Source organism: Chiloscyllium plagiosum, chromosome 5 (assembly GCF_004010195.1).
Source record: "Chiloscyllium plagiosum isolate BGI_BamShark_2017 chromosome 5, ASM401019v2, whole genome shotgun sequence".
NCBI lineage: Eukaryota > Metazoa > Chordata > Chondrichthyes > Orectolobiformes > Hemiscylliidae > Chiloscyllium > Chiloscyllium plagiosum.
This window is the reverse complement of record NC_057714.1, coordinates 43,923,355-43,943,715: the sequence shown is the minus strand read 5'-3', so window position 1 is coordinate 43,943,715 and position 20,361 is coordinate 43,923,355. Positions and strand designations below refer to the sequence as shown.

The 20,361-nt window shown below is 41.2% G+C and overlaps 1 protein-coding gene across 3 annotated transcripts in view; it reads right to left on the bottom strand.

Annotated features, from left to right (window-relative positions):
* Positions 1-20,361, bottom strand: part of calcr (calcitonin receptor) — a 270,585-nt gene that overhangs the window by 134,254 nt on the left and 115,970 nt on the right. For all 3 annotated transcript variants that reach the window (XM_043689943.1, XM_043689944.1, XM_043689945.1), the window contains exon 4: positions 19,036-19,146. In XM_043689943.1, the coding sequence (XP_043545878.1) occupies positions 19,036-19,146 (111 nt within the window). The remainder of the gene's footprint in view (positions 1-19,035; positions 19,147-20,361) is intronic.

Here is a 20,361-nt window from a genome sequence, read left to right as displayed (position 1 = left end):
ACCTCTCCGCCCCCACCCCACTCCGGCCTATCACCCTCACCTTGACTTCCCTCCACCTATCGCATTTCCAAAGCCCCTCCCCCAAGTCCCTCCTCCCTACCTTTTATCTTAGCCTGCTGGACACAGCCTCATTCCTGAAGAAGGGCTTATGCCCGAAACATCGATTCTCCTGTTCCTTGGATGCTGCCTGACCTGCTGCGCTTTTCCAGCAACACATTTTCAGCTTTGTCATTCTACAACCATGTTACACACGTTAATTAGATTATATCCATTTACCTCGACCTGTCAAGACTCTGACCTCAAGTCTACATGATATTTTAGTGGGGGTGCTTATGGAACTTCTCATTATCAATCATTTCAGACCCTTTTAGATCCATAAACAAATATCTCTTGCAAATGTTTATTTATTCACTAATATTACTGTACTTATTATCATTTATCATGACCCTATATATTCTCATGTGTCTGACTTTACAAATTTAGCCCATCTGGAGGTTTCATTATTCCTCTGGGATGTGGTCATATCAGATTTGGGAGACCCAGTTGTTTGCAGTGCAGAAATTCATTGTGTTTGGTTCTTTTCCTGACAGTTTGAGGTATACAGGTCACTTTAAACTGAGAATACACAATCTCTTTGATTTACTTCATGGAGAACACTGCTGAAACAGGAAATATCCTTTTGGCAGCATCTTGAATCATTGGACATAAGCCATCCCTATTCAATGATGGAATCTGTGGAGTTGTATGGACTACATCTTCAGCCTATGTCTGCAGAATTCATCGTCAATCCACTTGTAACTTTGCAATAAACCATGTAAATCTTGTACTTCAATATGGTGATTGATTTGGACTTTCATTCATATCCAGCAGTTGCAATATTGGTGAAATCTACACAGTTACTTCCTCAGTTCTGCAATATGACGATTGTTTCTGGCTTGCTATGATTTCTGTCTTAATGGTTAAGGATTCCTCTTTGGAAGATAATACAATTAAACATTCTGCTTGAACCTGCCTCTTCTGAGTAACCTCAGCGTCGAACATCAAACTTGAACCTGACATTGGTATTTGTTCATCAAGCTGTATTGCACTTCAAGCTATATCTATTAAAAGTTCATTAATTGGGTCAAGTGGATTGTGCTTTTCATTTCATACTCCTCCATTCCTTGTTTTTCCTCATGAACCTTACCAGCTCTTGCAATCTGAGCGCACTTCACTATTGATAGCAATGGAGAACACTTGTGCCAGTCCAATTTGTGCACAGCTTCTAACCTCATTAGCATAAGAAATTTGTTTCATACTATCTTTGTAACTAATCTTAATAGATTCTATTTTTGATTGGGTTCCACCATGAGTCCAGCAAGTCCTATGAAATCTTTAACCAGATATCCTTTGATTCACATATGACCAGCTGTTTCTTGACCTTCAGTGACCGTTACTTAACTTTACATAATTTAACTCCTTGTACAATGTGAAGAAGATCAAAATCAGTTTTTGTTTCCCAAGCAAGAGTGATAATTCTCGGTTGTGGATTGTGAAATAACGTTCAGGTTGTTTACTATTTGGAGTTGCTAGTATTGAAGTGTTGCTTGTGGCATGCTATTAACCTTAAGTGCTATGCCACTGGAAGCATGTCATTGCACTGTTGTCAACTGTAGACAGTATTGTGTTAGACATGGTCACTCTATCCTATAATATTTGCCTTGGGCTAGCTTGAGATTCGTAAAATGACCATTGCTATAAATATCAGCTTTCCAAGTTGTATGTGTTGATTATTTAATTTATTTTTTTTGTGTTGTAGAATTTGTACCTCATTAAACATTTTGTGTGGTTAGCAATTTAATTTCTCATTTTTCAGAAACTATATTCCACGTCTGCACTTTTTCTAAAAGTGACATACTGTGCAACAGAAAAAACATTCATATATAACAATTTGGCATTGTATATGCCTGTGAGGTTTCCTTGCTCCACAGTGCTAACCGGAATTTTTAATATCGGGAGCCTGTTGTATTCACTGAAATGGTTTCTTACCTGAGTCGTCTTTTGTTTTGTACCTTAATAATTAAGTTGACTACACTGATCTCCTGTTTCAGAGCTGGACTTCTCTGCTTACAATTGTTTTGCATTGCTTCTAAACTTTTGACTAATGGTGCAACTGAAAGCCTTTCTCTACAGTCAGATCTTCTTTGGACTGTAATATATCTGACAAAGATTCATCAGTAATTCCTACAATCATTTTGTCTCTTAAGAATTCTGACTGGAAGTGACCATTGTCGCATTTTTGACATTTCTAAAATTCATTTATAGGATGTGGGTGTTGCTGGCTGAGCCAACATTTATTGTACTTCCCTAATTGCCCTTGAGAAGGTGATGGTGAGCTACCTTCTTGAACCAATGTAGTCCTGTGGGTTGACCCACAATGCCCTTTGAGAGGCAATCCCCGGATTTTGACCCAGCGACAGTGAAGGAACGGTATTAAGTCAGGATGGTGAGTGGTTTGGATGGGAACTTGAAAGTGGTGGTATTCCCATGTACCGCTGTCCTTGTTTTTCTAGTTAGAAGTGGTCATGGGTTTGGAAGATGCTGGTTAAGAATCTTTGGTGAATTTCTGCAGTACATCTTTCTCAGTGCATCCACCTGCTGCTACTAAATGTTGTTGGTGGAGGCAGTGGATGTTTGTGGATGTGATGACAATCAAGTGGGCTGCTTTGTCCTGGGAGGTGACAAGCTTCTTCAGTGTTATTGGAGCTACACCCATCCAGATGAGTGGAAAGTATTCCATCATATTCCTGACTTGTGCTTTGTTGATGGTGGACAGCTTCAGGAAGTCAGGAGGTGAGTTACTTGCAGAAGTATTCCTAGCCTCTGACCTTCTTTTATTGCCACTGTGTTTATGTGCAGAATCCAGGTGACTTTCTGGTCAATGGTAACCCCAAGGATGTTAATAGTGGGGATTCAGTGACGGTAAAACCAATGACTATCATGGGGCAGTGGTTAGATTGTCTTTTATTGGAGATGGTCATACCCTGGTCATACCTTGGGCTGACAAGTGGCACACATGTTACTTACCACTTGTCAGCCCAAGCCTGAATGTTATTCAGATCTTGTTGCATTTGAAGATAGACTGCTTCTGTATCTGAGGAGTCACAAATGTCACAATGTTGAACATTGTGCAATCATTGGTGAACATCCCCACTTCTGACCTTATGAGTGGACGGAAGGTCATTGGTGAAGCAGTTGAAGATGGCTGGGCCTTGGACACCACTCTGAGAAACTCCTGCAGAGATGTCCTGGAGCAGAGATGACTGACTTACAATATCCAGGACCATCTTCCAATGTGTCAGGTGTGACACCAACCAGCAGAAAGTTTTCCCCTTGATTCCTATTGTTTCCAGTTTTGCTCGGCCTCCTTGATATCACACTCAATCTTGATGTCACTCTCAGCTCACTGTCATCTCTGGAATTCAGCACTTTCCTCCACATTTGAACCAAAGCTATAATAATATCAAGAGCCGAGTGGTCCTGGTTGTACCCATCTAGGCATCAGTGAGCAAGTATTGCTAACCTGGAGCGATGATTGCTGAAATCATCTATGGATTCCCCTGGATGCTAAACTTTTCTATTAAAAGTAGGTTTTTCTAGAATTTTTATTTGTTCTGACATTGCCATAATTGCCAAAGACGTTCCGAACCTTTTCAAAAGTGCCTACTGTTTCCTGTTAGTAGGCTGTAACATCATCATCTATATTCATATATATGGATGCAGGTTTGCTTGCTGAGCTGCAAGATTCACTTCCATTGAAATTCATTGAAATGAACCTTCCAACTCAGCGAGCAAACCTACATCCAGAACCTCAACCTGAACTACAAATCTTCTTTAAAAAATCATAAATATATTTACTTTTTCTAATTTTGCAATAATACTGATTCTGCTGTTGTTTGCTACTTTACTGGATGATTTTTCCACATTTTAGAGCTAAAATAGAAGATATCTGCTTTTTACCAATAAAATGGATAACTTTCATCCAACATGGGTAAAGTGGAGGATTCCTGTCTTTTTCACAATCTCTCATTATGAAAGTCATGGTTTGCAGCTTTCATAAACATTTCTCATTTTAATTATTGTTTTACTAAATGATAGTTGGACTTAGTGGATGAAATGAATGACCTCTCCTTTATTTCAGCTCTTCGAAAACGTGTTCCACGTTTTACATGGCCTGAATAAAGTCTTGTAAACTTATCTCTCATGCCTTCTTAGATTTTTAATCTGGTCAACATTTTCATTTTACTTACTAGTTTTGTGAAAGTCTGAAATGCGCACCTTCAAAGTGATATTTTGTTTGTGGCCCTTTATTTCCCATTTCTGCAGTTATGCTTTGTGATATTCATTTGCTTGGCAGTGATGCTAGATTTGTGGTGGTAGTAGTTTTTTAACTTCTAGCTTTTTCTGCCTGGATTGCTGCACCAATTTAAAGTTTCCCTTGCCCCTTCAGAGATTGTAAACTTTATCCATGGAGCCTCTGAGCCTGTTTGATTATTACCGACCTCCAACTCAGACACAGGGTGGCATGGTGGCTCAGTGCTATCTCACAACGCCAGGGACTCGGGTTTGAATCATGCCTCGGGTGACTGTGTGTGTGGAGTTTGCACATCCTCCCCATGTCTGTGTGGGTTTCCTCCCACACTCTGAAGATGCACAGGTTGGGCAAATTGGCTATGCTAAAATTGCCCATAGTCTTAGGTTCATTAGTCAGGGGTAAATATAGGGTAAAGAAATGAGTCTCGATGGATTACTCTTCAGAGGGTCAGTATGAACTTTTTGGGCCAAATGGCCTGTTTCCGTACTGTAGGGAATCTAATCAGACCTATTTTTACAGATCATCACCTCATGAAGCAGTCTGATTCTGCTTTGGAGTTACTAATTCTCCTTCTCAAGGAAGTTACTAACTCTCTTGTTGATGTACTTCTCTTACCAGGTCTGAAATGTTTTTGCCATTCACTGGAGTATTCTTCCTCAATGAGGATTACTTCTGTAATGTTCTTAAATCCAGCTGACAGTACTGTATTTGCAGGTAACTTAAATAAGAGTCTGAATATCTTGAAACACATCTGGCCATTTTTTGTATGAGTAGGCAAATCAGATCTGTACTGCAGCCACCATGTTGTAGGGACATGTTAGCTCACTGCCTGTATAAGCTGCTACTCATGGTGAAAGATGCTGCCACTATCCTCTTTAAACTTAAAGGATGCTTGGTCTCGTGTGCTCAAGAAAAGGACTTCTTGGCCCAACTGGAAGAGTCTCTTTTGTAAACAATATATCGTTTATTGAATGTTAGCAACTTAGTCACAGGCTACATTGACATGGTAGACATTGTTACAGAAAATCTGAGGAGGACCAGATGGTAGATCCTGAACTGTTTTGCCCACAAGTCCATATGACATTTTCATAGTGAGTGGTGCTTATTTCCCTCTCTGTATTAAGCCTTTCACAAACTAAACTACAGTATTCTCTACTATCGATTGGATATCACAACCCTGAAAATTGCTAGGCAAACAGAGGCTATAGCGGTGGTACCTACTACTTTTTCTCAGGCCTGTGATAGAGATTGGTGATAGATCCTCTGAAGACAAGTAAGTGAGCTGGACTTTCATAATAGGGAAGCCAATCAAGAGGGCAGTGGGCAACCAACTGTAAGCGCTGGGGGTAATTTCCTCCCCCAGCGCTTCCCCTCCCCTCCTTTCACATTATTGAATCAGAGATCAGTACATTGAAGGATCTCTCCTTTGAAGGCCAAAGGCATTCCTGACAGGGTTTGCTGGGTGGTCTCTCTGAATTATGAGTCTCTACCTGCTGCTGTTTCTGACAACAGTTGCTGGTCCTGAAGTGGTTCATAAGTGTCCACTCAAGAGTTTCACCTGGGCTCCACACAGCTAGCCACCTTTAAGCCGATACTACACAGACTTAATTAGGGTTGGAGTCGAAACATGTGGTACTGGAAAATTACAGCAGGTCAGGCAGCATCCAAGGAGCAGGAGAGTTGACGATTCGGGCATAAATCCCTCATCAGAAATAAGCTCTTCATCATTCCTGATGAAGGGTTTATGAATGAAACATTGACTCTTCCTCTCCTCGGATGCTGCCTGACCTGCTGTACTTTTCCAGCGCCACACGTTTTGACTCTGATCTCCAGCATCTGCAGTCCTCACTTTCTCTTAATGGAGAAATAATCAGCACAATGTATCTTCCATCATCTCCAAACTTGCCTCAGGGGATGTGGGGGCAAGTATCAGGAAATAACTGAGTTAAGGGTAAGTGAGACCTACCTTTCCTTTATAACCTATGAATTTGGTACATAATGTATAGTTGGACCAAGTACGATTGGTTTCCGGATGCTTAAACCAGTTCCCGGTTTCATCACAGTATTTTGTAGCTTTTTCTGGAAAGAAGATAGAAGTTATCTTTCAGCAATTGCTCAAGTTTACAAACAAGCAGAAGTCTAAAGTATGCAGTCTACTTACAATAACAAAATGGTTTTTATGTCAGCAAAATAGAACTATCCAATTATTTGACTTCAGCAATGTAAATATCACAAGAAGTTGGAAAGTTGGAGCTACATTTTAAATGACACAATTTTAACGTGATGTTATGCTTCACAGGGATGACACACTGGAAATTAAGTCCTACTACTCCTGGAATTGACATAACAATTACAAATTTTATAAAGTACTCACAGTTCCCTAATTTACCGGACTTACAGCCCCAGATTGATAGGAAACATGGATCAGGTTTCTGTGCTAAAGAAGTATCACTACTTACGAAAGTAATTAGACTCTAGCTGCAAGTAAATAGTTATAACACTACTTAAAACTCCAGGGTCCTGATAAACTCCCCTTTACTAACACACACACACACACGGTCAAGTAGATTATGAACAGAGAGGAAAGATTGGAAAGTAGTCTTTGTTCCCAAGCTCTTCAATTGAGATGATTTTCATGATTGCTCCACTGACCAACACATTGCATCAATCATCTTTCCCCGTTACTTCCACTGGTCAGTGGCTAATTATTTTATATAAAGTCTCTGATTTATCTGATTCATCAACTGTTATAGGAAAGATAAATTGTTTTTCTTTAATTCACAGTGAGTTTTAACTGCCAAGAACAGAGAACCTGGAAAGAACTGATTGTTCCTCTCTTTCTCTGTAATCTATTCTCAGCTCCAAGCAGTTCAACTACCTAAGAACCAATCATGAATTATAAGCAGGCAAAAGGTTCTCTGCCATGGATAAATGACCACTAGTCCATAGACCAATCAACTTCTTTTTGCCAGCAAATGCTGTGACTGAACACCCTTTGACTCAAAATCATGTGCAACTCAAAAACTACTTACTGCTTATTCAAACAGTTGTTCACACAATAGCTGTCAGATTATTTACTTCCAAAAATATACCCACCTTTTCAGACACTGGTTTTTAAAATAGTTCTTTTTTATTCTATCCAGCTTTTAATAACACAATATAAAACAGCACAGCCTTGACACTGAAAACATCCTCATCTCCCTGTGTTTGCCATGAGTTTCTGCTCTTCCACTTACTGACATTTCTACTTGCCACTGTTATGTTTTTACTGGCATTGCCACTTCCACTGAGAACATTGGGCTCTTCTTTCAACTGTTCATTAGTATGAATGAAATTGCACAAATTTCAGAATTTAATATAAATAAATCTATCTGCAGCTTAACTTTAGCCCTGTGAACAAACCAAAAAACATACATTTGGAAGATTTCTGCTTATTTCAGGCTTTCCTCAGAAGGAACTATGGCAGTGAACACTTGTAGTGGCTCTACTGGTGCTGTTGTGAGTCTTATATCAGAAAGTGCAGAAATATTAGTGCTGAGCCCTGCACATCACCACTGAATACTTCCCTCCAGATTGAGAAGCCATTGTTTACCACTAAAAAGTAAAGTTTCCATTGGGCTGCTCTCCCATTAGAGAGAGATGACTGGTAGTAGTTGAACACAAGGGTGACCATGAGAAAGAGAGTCCTTCATTGGAGCCACCCTGGCAGCTCAGTGATCAGCACTGCTGCCTCACAGTGCCAGAGACTCAGGTTCAATTTCAGCCTCGGATGACTGTCTGCATGGAGTTTGCACGTTCTCTACATAGGACAAACAGGAAGACAGCTAACGATCCACATCCATGAACACCAATCAGCCATGAAACGACACGACCAGCTATCCTTAGTAGCCACACACGCAGATGACAAGCAACATGAATTCGACTGGGACAACACTACAATTATAGGACAAGCCAAACAGAGAACAGCCAGGGAATTCCTAGAGGCATGGCACTCATCCACAGATTCAATCAATAAGCACATCAATCTGGACCCAATATACCAGCCACTGCAATGGACAGCTGGAACTGACAACCGGAAGTGGCAGATTCAAACCACTACAAATGCCGGAGGAAAGATCACAGAAGCACTTCACAGGAGGCTCCCATGCACTGAGGGTGTCACCTAGACAGGGGACGAAACGTCCGCAACACAAATTCCCAGCTCGGCGAACAGAACCACAACAATGAGCACCCGAGCTACAAATTTTCTCACAAATGTTCTTCCTGTGCCTGCATGGGTTTCTTCTAGGTGTTCCTCCCACAGTCCAAAGATGTGCAGTTAGGTGGATTAGCCATGTTAAATTGCCCATAGTGTCCAGGGATGTACAGGCAAGGTGGGCTAGTCACTAGAACTTCAGGGTTACAGGGATAGGGGAGGTCTGGGAGGAATGTTCTCTGGAGGATAGGTGTGGACTCGATGGGTCGAGTGGTCCACTCCCGCACTGTCGAGATTCTATTCTAAACACAGCCAGTGTAGGTTTCTCTGCATTCACAAATTTTATATCCAAGCTGCTCCCGTATACTTAATCAACTGGGCTTTAATTTTGCTAACAGACATATTTCATGGTACATTTTCAAACACATTTTGATAGCCACTTTATGCAATCACCATCTTCATCAATCATCTTTGTTCCAGCATCAAAGAACTCACTCAATTCTGTCAAATTCAATTTATCTTGAACAAATCTATGGTGATCTTCATTTATGAGCTTCCATGTTGCCAAATGCCAATCAATTTTGTCCCAAATTATTATCCTTAAATGTTTCCCTATTGCTGACCAGTTGAAGTGTGAACACTTTGTGTATTTCTTAGTAGAGATCCAATCTTTGCAATGTAAAGGCCGGCTACTTCCCAAACAGTGTCTTATTCCCTCTTGATATCTAATGGCGAAAAGAAAATTGTGCGAAAGTGAGGATGCAGATGCTGGAGATCAGAGTCAAGGTTAGAGTAGTGCTGCAAAAGCACAGCAGGTCAGGCAGTATCCGAGGAACAGGAAAATTGACGTTTCAGGCAAAGGCCCTTCATCAGGAATGAATGAGGATGGTGCTGAGCTGGCAGGTTGGAGCTGTGGTAAGGTGGGGGGAGGGGAAATGAGGAAACTGGTGAAGTCCACATTGATGCCCTGGGGTTGAAGTGCTCCGAGGCAGAAGATGAGGTGTTCTCCCTCCAGGCGTTGGGTGGTGAGGGAATGGCGGTGGAGGAGGCCCAAGACCTGCATGTCCTCAGCAGAGTAGGAGGGGGAGTTGAAATGTTCAGCCACGGGGTGGTGGGGTTGATTGGTGCGGGTGTCCCAGAGATGTTGCCTAAAGTGCTCTGCGAGAAGGCGTCCAGTCTCCCCAATGTAAAGGAGACCACATCAGGAGCAACAGATACAATAAATGATATTTGTGGATGTGCAGGTGAAACCTTGATGAACGTGGAAGGCTCCTTTGGGGCCTTTGATGGTGGTGAGGGCGGAGGGTGTGGGCGCAGGTTTTGCAATTCCTGCAGTGGCAGGGGAATTGCCAGGAGGGTAGGGTGGGTTGTTGGGGGGGCGTGGACCTGACCAGGTGGTCACAGAGGGAATGGTCTTTGTGGAAAATGGAAAAGGGTAGGGAGGGAAATATATCCCTGGTGGTGGGGTCCGTTTGGACGTGGCGGAAATGTCGGCACATGATGCAGTTTATGCGGAGGTTGGTGAGGTGGAAGGTGAGGACCGGGGGGATTCTGTCCTTGTTGCAGTTGGAGGGGTGGGGTTTGAGGAAGGAGGTGCAGGATGTAGATGAGATGTGTTGGAGGGCATCTTCAACCACTTGGGAAGGGTAATTACGGTCTTTAAAGAAGGAGGCCATCTGGTGTGTTCTGTGGTGGAACTGGTCCTCCTGGGAGCAGATACGGCGGAGGTGGAGGAATTTGGAATATGGGATGGCATTTTTGCAGGAGGTAGGGTGGGAAGAGGTGTAATCCAGGTAGCTGTGGGAGTTGGTGGGTTTGTAAAAAATGTCAGTGTTGAGTCGGTCATTATTGATGGAGTTAGAGAGGTCCAGGAAGGGGAGGGAGGTGTCAGAGATGGTCCAGGTGAATTTAAGGTTGGGGTGGAATGTGTTGGTGAAGTTGATGAATTGCTCAACCTCCTCGCGGGAGCACAAGGAGCCGCCGATGCAGTCATCAATGTTGCAGAGGAAGAGATGGGGAGTGGTGCCGGTGTAATTGGCCATACTAAATTGCCTGTAGTGTTAGGTAAGGGGTAAATGTAGGGGTAGGGGTATGGGTGGGTTTTGCTTCGGCGGGTCGGTGTGGACTTGTTGGGCCGAAGGGCCTGTTTCCACACTGTAATCTAATCTAATCTAAATCTAAATTATGGAAAATGGACTGTTCTATGTAGCTAACAAAGAGACAGGCATAGCTGGGGCCGTACGGGTGCCCATGGCTACCCCTTTAGTCTGATGGGAGTGGGAGGATTCGAAGGAGAAAATGTTAAGGGTGAGGACCAGTTCAGCGAAACGAATGAGATTGTCAGTGGAATGGCACTGGTGGAGGTGTTGGGGGAGAAAGAAATGGAGGGCTGGGAGGCCCTGGTCATGACGGATGGAGGTGTAGACGGATTGGATGTCCATAATGAAGATGAGGTGCTGGGGGCCGGGGAAACGGAAGTCTTGGAGAAGGTGGAAGGCATGGGTGGTGTCTCGAATGTATGTGGGGAGTTCCTGGACTAGGGGAATAGGACAGTATTGAGGTAGGTGGTGATAAGTTCGGTGGAGCAGGAGCATGCTGAGACAATGGGTCGGCCAGGGTGGTCAGGCTTGTGGATCTTGGGAAGGAGGTAGAACCAGGCAGTGCAGGGTTCCCGGACTATGGGTGGGAAATCTGTGGCTAGTAATATCAAAATTTCTTTCCTCAGCAACTGAAATGCATGCCGTCTGTATTGGATGACTTCTCATTTGGAGATTACTAGAATTTTAAGTGCTCCTTTCTTTCATTATGCTTCGAGTAATTGTTGAATCTGCTTCCTCTGTTGCTGCATTAGCAGGATCACCTTCTCCAGCAAAGTCACATGCAAATTTAATATCTTAGTCATGGCTTCTGCCTTCAAGAGAATGGCGCTAATTGAGCACACTATACATTTTTTTCTACTTATACTACATTCTGTACTGTTTTGGACTAACGTTTCTCTTGATATTGACAGGTAGATTCACCAGAACAAGACAAAAATGATGGAGGAAAGTAAACTGTCCTAACTCACAACCAGCAATTTGCTATGGAGAATGGCAGCATTTACAGCATGAATATATCAAAGAATATCTCATTTATAAAGTGGATGCTGGACAATGGGACATTGTGTTCCTTTGGCTATTGTGCAGTAAAGGATTAATTATTCCTTTATTTTGTGTGTAACTGCTAGGCATGTGATATCAGATCACGAGGAATTCGAGCTTGCATCTGTTAGGTTCAAGATATAATGCCCTCTCTGACTCTGCCTTGGAAATAGTTATGTGTAATAAAGCTGTAAATATTCATTCAGCTCAATATGGAGAGCAACTTACTACAAGAATGGTTTTTGTTTATTTCAGATTTTTCACATCAGGAATTAAATTTCTGTATTTCAAAAACAATTCATACCTATTTGCCTTGATTTAAAAAAAAGTAATAGAATCTTAAACAATTTTATCAACAACTCCGCAGTAATAGAAATGAGTGCCAAGAGCAATAAGTGGAACATTACACACAGTAAACCAGCGAAGATAGAGATACTTCATTAACTGAATTAATATATATGTTATAGCATCTTAAAGTAATATGTGTTAATTATGTTCTCAGCCTCTAAGCCCACAGACAGCTAGTTGGAATATTATGCAATACCTGCTTTCTGCTGTCATTTAGCTCATGAGTCAATATATTTCAGTGCTAATTAAGGCATTCATTCAAAGGTTAGTGATTCCATTAAAGGGGATCCAGTCACTCTCCAATAGCAAATTACTGGTTGTGAGTTAGGACAGTTTACTTGTTTCCATCATTTTTGTTTTGTTCTGGTGAATCTTCCTGTCAATATCAAGAGAAAAGTTATTCTAAAAAAGCCCAGGATGTAATATAAATAGAAAAAAAGTATAGGGTGGGCTCAATGAGTACCATTTTCATGAAGAGGTTCTTGCAATCACTACAGTTACATTTCCTGGAAACCTCACACTGGACATTTGAGGGATTGTTTTGGTTTCATTGGCAGATCCTTAGGAACAAGTCGTATTTTTTGGAGCATGATTGACATGGTCTTAAAGAAGTCATGAGGCAAAGAGGTTTTGGAATGAAACTCCAAAGTGTGGAACCTAGACAGTTGTGGACATAGCCACCAATGGCAGATTCAATAAATATGGAATAAATTATATATTAAGGCAAAAAGATTTCCACATCAGTTACGCATTTGCAAATCAGTGCAGAAAGGAGAAAGAACAAAGTCAAGAAGTCACCTGTGGGAGTGGTGTACAGGCCCCTAACAGTAAACACATGGTGGAATGAAGCATAACAAAAACATAATGAGAGCCTGTCAGAAAGGCATGACGCTAATCACGGAAAAGTCAAATGGGCAAGATGAAGGGTTTGTTTAGGATAGTTTCTTAGAACAGCACATTCCGAGGCAGAGAGCAAGTTACACTAGACCTGGCATTGTGAAATGAGTTAGAGTTTTTTTTATATTCACTCACAGAATGTGGGTATCTCTGGCTCAGCCAACATTTATTGCCCATCTCTAATTACCCAGACGGCAGTTAAGAGTCAACCACATTTGCTGTGGGTCTGGAGTCACATGTGGGCCAAACCAGGTGAGGATGACAGACTTCCCTTCGCTAAAGGGTATTAATGAACCACTGGTCCTTTAGATGGATTTTTCCCAGCAATTGATAGTGGTTTCCTGGCCATCATTAGAGCTTTAATTACAGATTCTTTATTGAATTCAAATTTCGCCATCTGCCATGGCGAGATTTGAATCCATGTCCCCACAACATTAGCTGAGTTTCTGGATTAATAAATCTAGCAATAATACCATGTGGCCATTGCTTCCCTCAGTGATCTCAAAGTGAAGGTGCCCTGAGGTAGCAGCAAGCATAATATGATTGAGTTTTGTAAGAGTTTAAAGGAAAGAAGAGTAGATCCCAAGACATTTTTTTAAAAATTTAAGTATTGGAAATTATGATTCATGAAAATGGAGCTAGTTGAAGCGAATTAGCACATTAGGTTAAAGGATAGGTCAGTAGAGATGCACTGATAGACATTTAAGAGGGTATTTCACAATACTGATTTGATTATATCTATTTGACATAAGAAAACACTCTAAGGGACAGATCAAACATCTGTGATTAACCACTCATGAAAAGGATGGTATTTTAATGAAAAAACATACGATTGTGCAAAGACAACTGGCAGGTCAGGTGATTGGATGGGAAATAAAAGAAACTCAAAGAGTAACCGTTGGGGCTGTCGTCGGCTATTTTTGCCAGATTGTCATAGGGCAGCAAAACTGGTCAACGACAGACCCAACAATAACCAAAATATTAATTAAGAAGAAAAATTTACTGTACAACAGAAAGCTAGCCAGAAAGATTGAGAAGGCAGTAAGATATTTTCCAAATAAAGGAGAAGTGTTAACAAAAAGAACTCTGGCCCTTTAGAAAGTGAGTCCACGGAACTAATAATGGAAAATAAGGGGGTGGTGGTGGATTTATACAGGTATTTTGCACCAGTCTTTAATATCAAGGATACCTGTAACATCTCTGAAGCAGAAATAAATTAGGAAAATGAAAGTAGGAAGGAACTCAAGAAAATCATAACCAGTTTTGAGAAGATGTGTAACTCAGGTTGAGGTTTTGGATGCAGGTTTGCTCGCTGAGCTTGAAGGTTCATTTCCAGATGTTTAATAACCCTACTAGGTAACATCTTTAGTGGGCCTCAGGCGAAGCACTGCTGAAAATTCCTGCTTTCTATTTATATGTTAGGATTGGTGATGTCATTTCCTGTGGTGAAGTCATTTCCTGTGGTGAAGTCATTTCCTGTTCCTTTTCTCAGAGGGTTTCAACAAACACATTGAGTTAAACCCCATCTACTAGCCCCTGAGAAAAGGAACAGGAAGTGACTTCCCCACAGGAAATGGATTGGTGATGTCATTTCCGGTGGTGAAGTCACTTCCAGTTTGTTTTCTCAGAGGGTGTCAACAAACACATTGAGTTAAACCCCATCTACTAGCCCCTGAGAAATGGAACAGGAAGTGACTTCATCACAGGAAATAATATCACCACAGGAAATGACATCACCAATGCAAAGAAACCCTAACATATAAACAGAAAGCAGAAATTTTCAGCAGTGCTTCACCTGAGGCCCACTGAAGATGTTAGGTGACGAAACGTCTGCAAACGAACCTTCAAGCTCAGCGAGCAAACCTACATCCAAAAAATAATAACCACCCAAGATGTATTACTCAGTAAATTGTTCAATTTGCAATCTAATAGTCCCATTAGATTGGAAGACAGCAAAAGTAACTGCTTCATTCAAAAAAGGAGGAAGAGAGGAAGCAGAAAAATGCAGGTCAATTAGCTAAGTGTTAGAAGTTATATTTTAATACAAACTTCCCAACTAAACATTTCATCTACATTTGTTTGACCTTCATACCAAAATTAAAGTCAGATACTTACCAAAGATTAGAAACTTTAACAATTTGGTTGAAGTAGAATATTAGACATTTGTACAAGGGATGAGTTTTCTTGAACATCGTACTTTATTCCAGCAAGTGCCCAATAGAGTCCTTCCATTTTCCAGAACTTATTAAAACCCTTTTAACCAGCAGAATTTATTACTTAGTTTTGGTATGGCTGAGACTGGCTTTAAACCATGTCAGAAGTGTGTGGATCCATATCTTCAGATGAATGGTTTGGTTCAAGGTCCTAATATCCATCAGGTTAATATCTCTTACCTCATTAGCAGCAACAATTTGTTGCATCTGATCTATTCTCTGAATGTGGCGAGAGATGAATTGCAAAAGGGTATTTGACTTACAGAAAGAGTGAAAATCATTCAACATAGCAGACAGTGGGCTTCCAGACTTCCTAAGGCAATTCTGAGCATAAGAGATGGGGAGGGTTGACAAAATGTCCTGAGTTCATGGGGGAACAGGATGCCTCAAAAGCATTTGAATGGAATGGGAAACAAATAATCATACAGTCAATATGAGCATAGTCACCCAATGGTGTAGGTGTAGATTTCCAAGAAGTATAATGACCTCACATGAGTCATCATGAACTCCTTTTCTAATGCTCCTTACCAACTGCATCACTAACCATACAGGTTGTTCAATGTACTGCAGCCCGGTGACTCACCTCCCAACAATTTTTTTCTGGTTTGTTTTTGGAATGTTAGCATCACTGACAAAATCCTCATTTATTGTCTATTCTCAAGGTCCTTGAGAAGGTGGTGGTATAAATAGCCTTCTTGACCTGCTCCAGTCCAAGTGAGATAGATGTATCCACAGTGCTAATAGACAGGGAGTTCCAGGATTTACACTCAGTGATAATGAGGGAAAGTTGATAAAGTCAGGGTGGTGTGAGATTTTTATGAATTTTCAGACAGTTGTTTTAAATGTATCAGCTCCCCTTGTCCTTTCAGATAAATGGTTTTCTTGGGTTTTGGAGGAGTATGCGGAGTTGTTGAAGTGTATCTTGTAGATGCACACACTACTGGCACAGTGCATCAGTGATGAAAAGAATGCTGTTTAAGATGGTGGAGGGGTGTTAAAGAAGCCAGTTGCAATGTCTTGAATGGCATTGACATTCTTGAGCACTGTTGGAGTAGTTTTCATCTCAGTATGTGGAAAGAATTCCATCATACTCCTGACTTTTGGTGTGTAGATGATGAAGGAGCTTGGAAGAGATAGAAAGTGACCTAATCACCGCAAAAATCAAATTTATGATGTGCTGTTGTAGGCACAATATCTATTAATATTATGATCAATGATAGCCCAAGGACATTGATGGTGAGGGAATTCAGTGGTAGCAATGTCATTGAATGTGATAGGGAAGTGGGTAGATTCTTCCTTGTAAGAGATAGTCATCGCCTGTCATCTGTGTGGCGTGAATGTTACTTACCACTTACCATCCCAAGGGTACATGGCAGAGGAATAGCTCTGAGAAATGAATGAAACTGTAGAAACAGTTCCAGTTTGTTGTGGGAATTGATGACTACTGAAGAGACAAGAAGGACCAGACAGGTATCACTGAAACCTCCTGAGTTCATCTAGTTTTCTAACCAATCTTCAATTCTGAATTTTTCTGATAAGGACAGTGGTCAGGTTAAGAGTTTATCCACTGTCATGTCCACAGCATCATTGCTCACCTGTACAGCAGAGTGCTGGAAAATCAATGAAGTAATCATGATCAGGAATTCCACAATTATACAAATGACAAATGACTCTGCAAAGCCAGGTATGGCTCTAACGTGATATAGTGTTGCCCTCAATTTAGTGTCAAGCATGTCATTGACAGACAACACAGAAATCTGGTGGAGATGGTAGAGGACGGGGTGTGGTGTTGACGAACCGCTAGAAGTCAGCTCTGTATCTGTAGTAACAAGATAGACAGTAAAAGGGATGGGCTTATGCAAGGGTATTTTAGAGAGCTAGAAAGAGAAGTTAAAAATCAGGAGCTCAAATGGAGCTGGTAATCACCAGACTGCTCCTGGTGACTGAATACTTTGAAAATGTCCAGCTCAGCAGAGAGAACCAATATGGATTTGTAAAAGTTAGTTAATTTTTAGACCAATATTTTGAAGCAATGTAAAGGTAAAATTGACTGAAGTAGTGGACGGAGAATGTTATTCATAGTTGGGGAATCTCCAAAGGTATTTGATTAAGTTCATCATAAAGGACTGTTAGCTATATTGAGGTCCATGAAATTGAACCAATTTATTGGCTGAGTAGCAGCAGAAGAGAGGAGGGAGAATGAAAAGATTGTCTAATTCCTAGGATTTTAATAGAGGAGCTCCAGGATTTTGCCCCAGGAATAGCACAGGGCAGCACGGTGGCTCAGTGGTTAGCATAGTTGTCTCACAGTGCCAGGGATCCGGGTTCAATTCCAGCCTCGGATGACTGTCTATGTGGAGTTCTCCCCATGTCTGCGTGGGTTTCCTCCAACAGTCCAAAGATGTGCAGGTTAGGAGAATTGACCATTATGTTCAGGGATGTGTAGGTTAGGTGTATTAGTCAGGGGTAAATGTAGAGTAATAGGGTAGGGCAATGGGTCTCGGTGGGTTACGCTTCAGAGGGTCAGTGTGGACTTGTTGAGCCAAATGGTCTGCTTCCACACTTTAGGGATTATATGAACACTAAAGGAACAGCAATACAATTCTAGATCAAGATGATATGTGATTTAGTGGGAAACCTATAAGTGGTGGTGTTCCAATGCCTTTGTTGCCCTTGTCCTTTGAGGTTTTAAAGGCTGCAATTTGGAACATGTTATCGGAGCAGTCTTGTTAAATGGCTATAGTGCATCTTGTAGCTGGTACATCCTGCTGCTACTGTGCACCAGAGGTGGAGTGAACGTTAAAGGTGGTGGACTAGGTGCTAATCAATAACTTGCTTTGTCCTGGGTGGTGTTGAGTTTCTTGAGTCTTGTTGGAGCTGCACTCATCCAGGCAAGTGGGGAATATTCCATCATACTCCTGACTTGTGTCTTGTAGATGGGGACAGTTTTGAGGAGACAAGAATTAATTATAGAATTCCCAAAGTTTGAGCTGCTATTGCAGTTACAGTATTTTATGGTTAATCCAGATCAGTTTCGGGTCAATAGTAACTCCCAGAATGTTGGTCAGGAAGGCATATTCAGTGATTTTAATGTCATTGAATGTGAATAGGAACTTGTTAGATTTCCTTTTGTTGGAGTTGGTCATTGCTTGGCTCTTGTGTGACATGAATATTACTTCCCACTTTACAGACAAAGCCTGGATATTGTTCAGATCTTGCATGTCTGTGGAAAAAGATGGCTTCAGGATCAATGGAGTCTCAAATAGTGCCACCCATTGGCTTCTGGTGGCACACATTCAGAGTCAGCCTCCGTGCATATCAATGTCTGGGAGGAAAAGAGTTGGTTGCCTTTCAGCCTGGGTTTCTCTCCCCTCCAGGCCTGGGACTTGTGTAGGTTTTAAATCAGAGAGGAGTGTATGAGAGGGTGTATGTGTCCCACACAGAGGTGTGTATGTGTCTGTGTGTGTGTGTAAAACACAATCCTAGCTCATGGTTCTCATTATCTCTCGCCCACACTCACTCACTCCCATAACCTCCTTCGGAGATGGTAAAGATTCATCAGCAATTAAGCCCCATTGTGAGCCCTTTAAAAAGCTCTGGTGAAGTGGGTCATTTCTGCTGCCGAGCACATGCAGAGCTGTGTGCCATTTAGAGAAGGTATTAACTGGAGTGCTCAGGTTGAAAAGGGCAGAGCTGGTGTCAAATCAGCAACACTCAGTGAGTGTTTACACCTCATGATGCTGGTGCATGTTCCTTAAACCCACGCTAAGCAACTCAGTAAGATGTCAGAATTACTTTCATCATCAATATTAAGTTGCTTTACGAGGATACTACAGCATTAACATCCTCAAGAGTTATAAAAGGATTGCAAAGATATAACTCGCTTACCATTTTCATCAAAATCATTAAAATGATTGGGGCAGTTCTGCATGCTGAGGATTCCAGCTGGTGTATCATCCCAGCATAGCCATCCATCCCAGGTTCGGTTACAGTATAGACCTGCCAAGTCAAAAAGCATTGCTGAATATCTGATAATACTTCTAACAAAGGAATTGCATTTATACAGTCCCTTTACTGAAATAAAACATTTCAAGGAGCATTGTAAAACAACATTTGACACCAATATAAAGAAATTTTAGGGCAGATGAGAAAATTGAATTCCTGGGATTATGGCCTGGGCAGCTGAAAGCATCAACCATCCCAGGTTCGGTTACAATAAAGACCTGCCAAGTCAGAAAGCACACATTCAGAGTCAGCCTCCGTGCATATCAATGTCTGGGAGGAAAAGAGTTGGTTGCCTTTCAGCCTGATACTAAGTAAGACTTTAAAATCTGGACATTTTTCTTTCTTTTTGATAAGGACTTTAAGATCTGGCTGTTCTTCTTTTGGCGCTGGTACTTTTATTTCATCTCTTGTTTTTTAAGTTCTGGTTTTGTATTTTGTATTCTAAGATGTCGCCAAAAAATGTTGACTTTGTACATTTTTCACTGTTCCCCTGCATTTCTGTATTCCTGTATTTGAGTACACTTGACAGAAAAAATTCTAATTCTAACAACAACAATCTACATTTGTATAATCCCTTTAATGAAACAAACCATCTCAAGGAGCATTATGAGACAACATTTGACATCAAACAATATAAAGAAATTTCAGGCAAATGAGAAAAGGGAATTCCTGGGCTTATGGCCTGGGCAGCTGAAAGCATCAACCTGAATGAGAAAACAATTAAAATTAGCGATTGTCAAAAGATCAAAATTAGAAAAGTGTAGATACCATGGAGGGTTGCAGCAGTTATTTAATTGCAAAGAAGCAATGCCATGGAGAGATTCAAAAATAAGGATGGGAATTTTAAAATCAAAGCATTGCCTGAGCAGAAGCAAGGTGTTGGTCAGTGAGAAGAACAATGATGAGAGGTGAAAGGGACCGAGTACATATAAAGACACAAATAGTGACCTCAAAATTATGCAGCTTAGGCTGGAGAATGTTTGCTCCTTCAGTCCTGAAGAACAGACATATTGGACATGAAATGTTAACTCACCAATGATTTCCTTCACCATAGATTCTGCTAGACCTGCTGAGTTTTTGTAACACTTTCTGTTCTTATTTGTGAAATTTGCAAATTTTACTGGTTTTTCCTTTCCAAACTAAAAGTTGCCAGAATTCATGTAAAAACTAAATCTGTTTTTTTTAATTCCCAAGCATGTAGATAGAGAA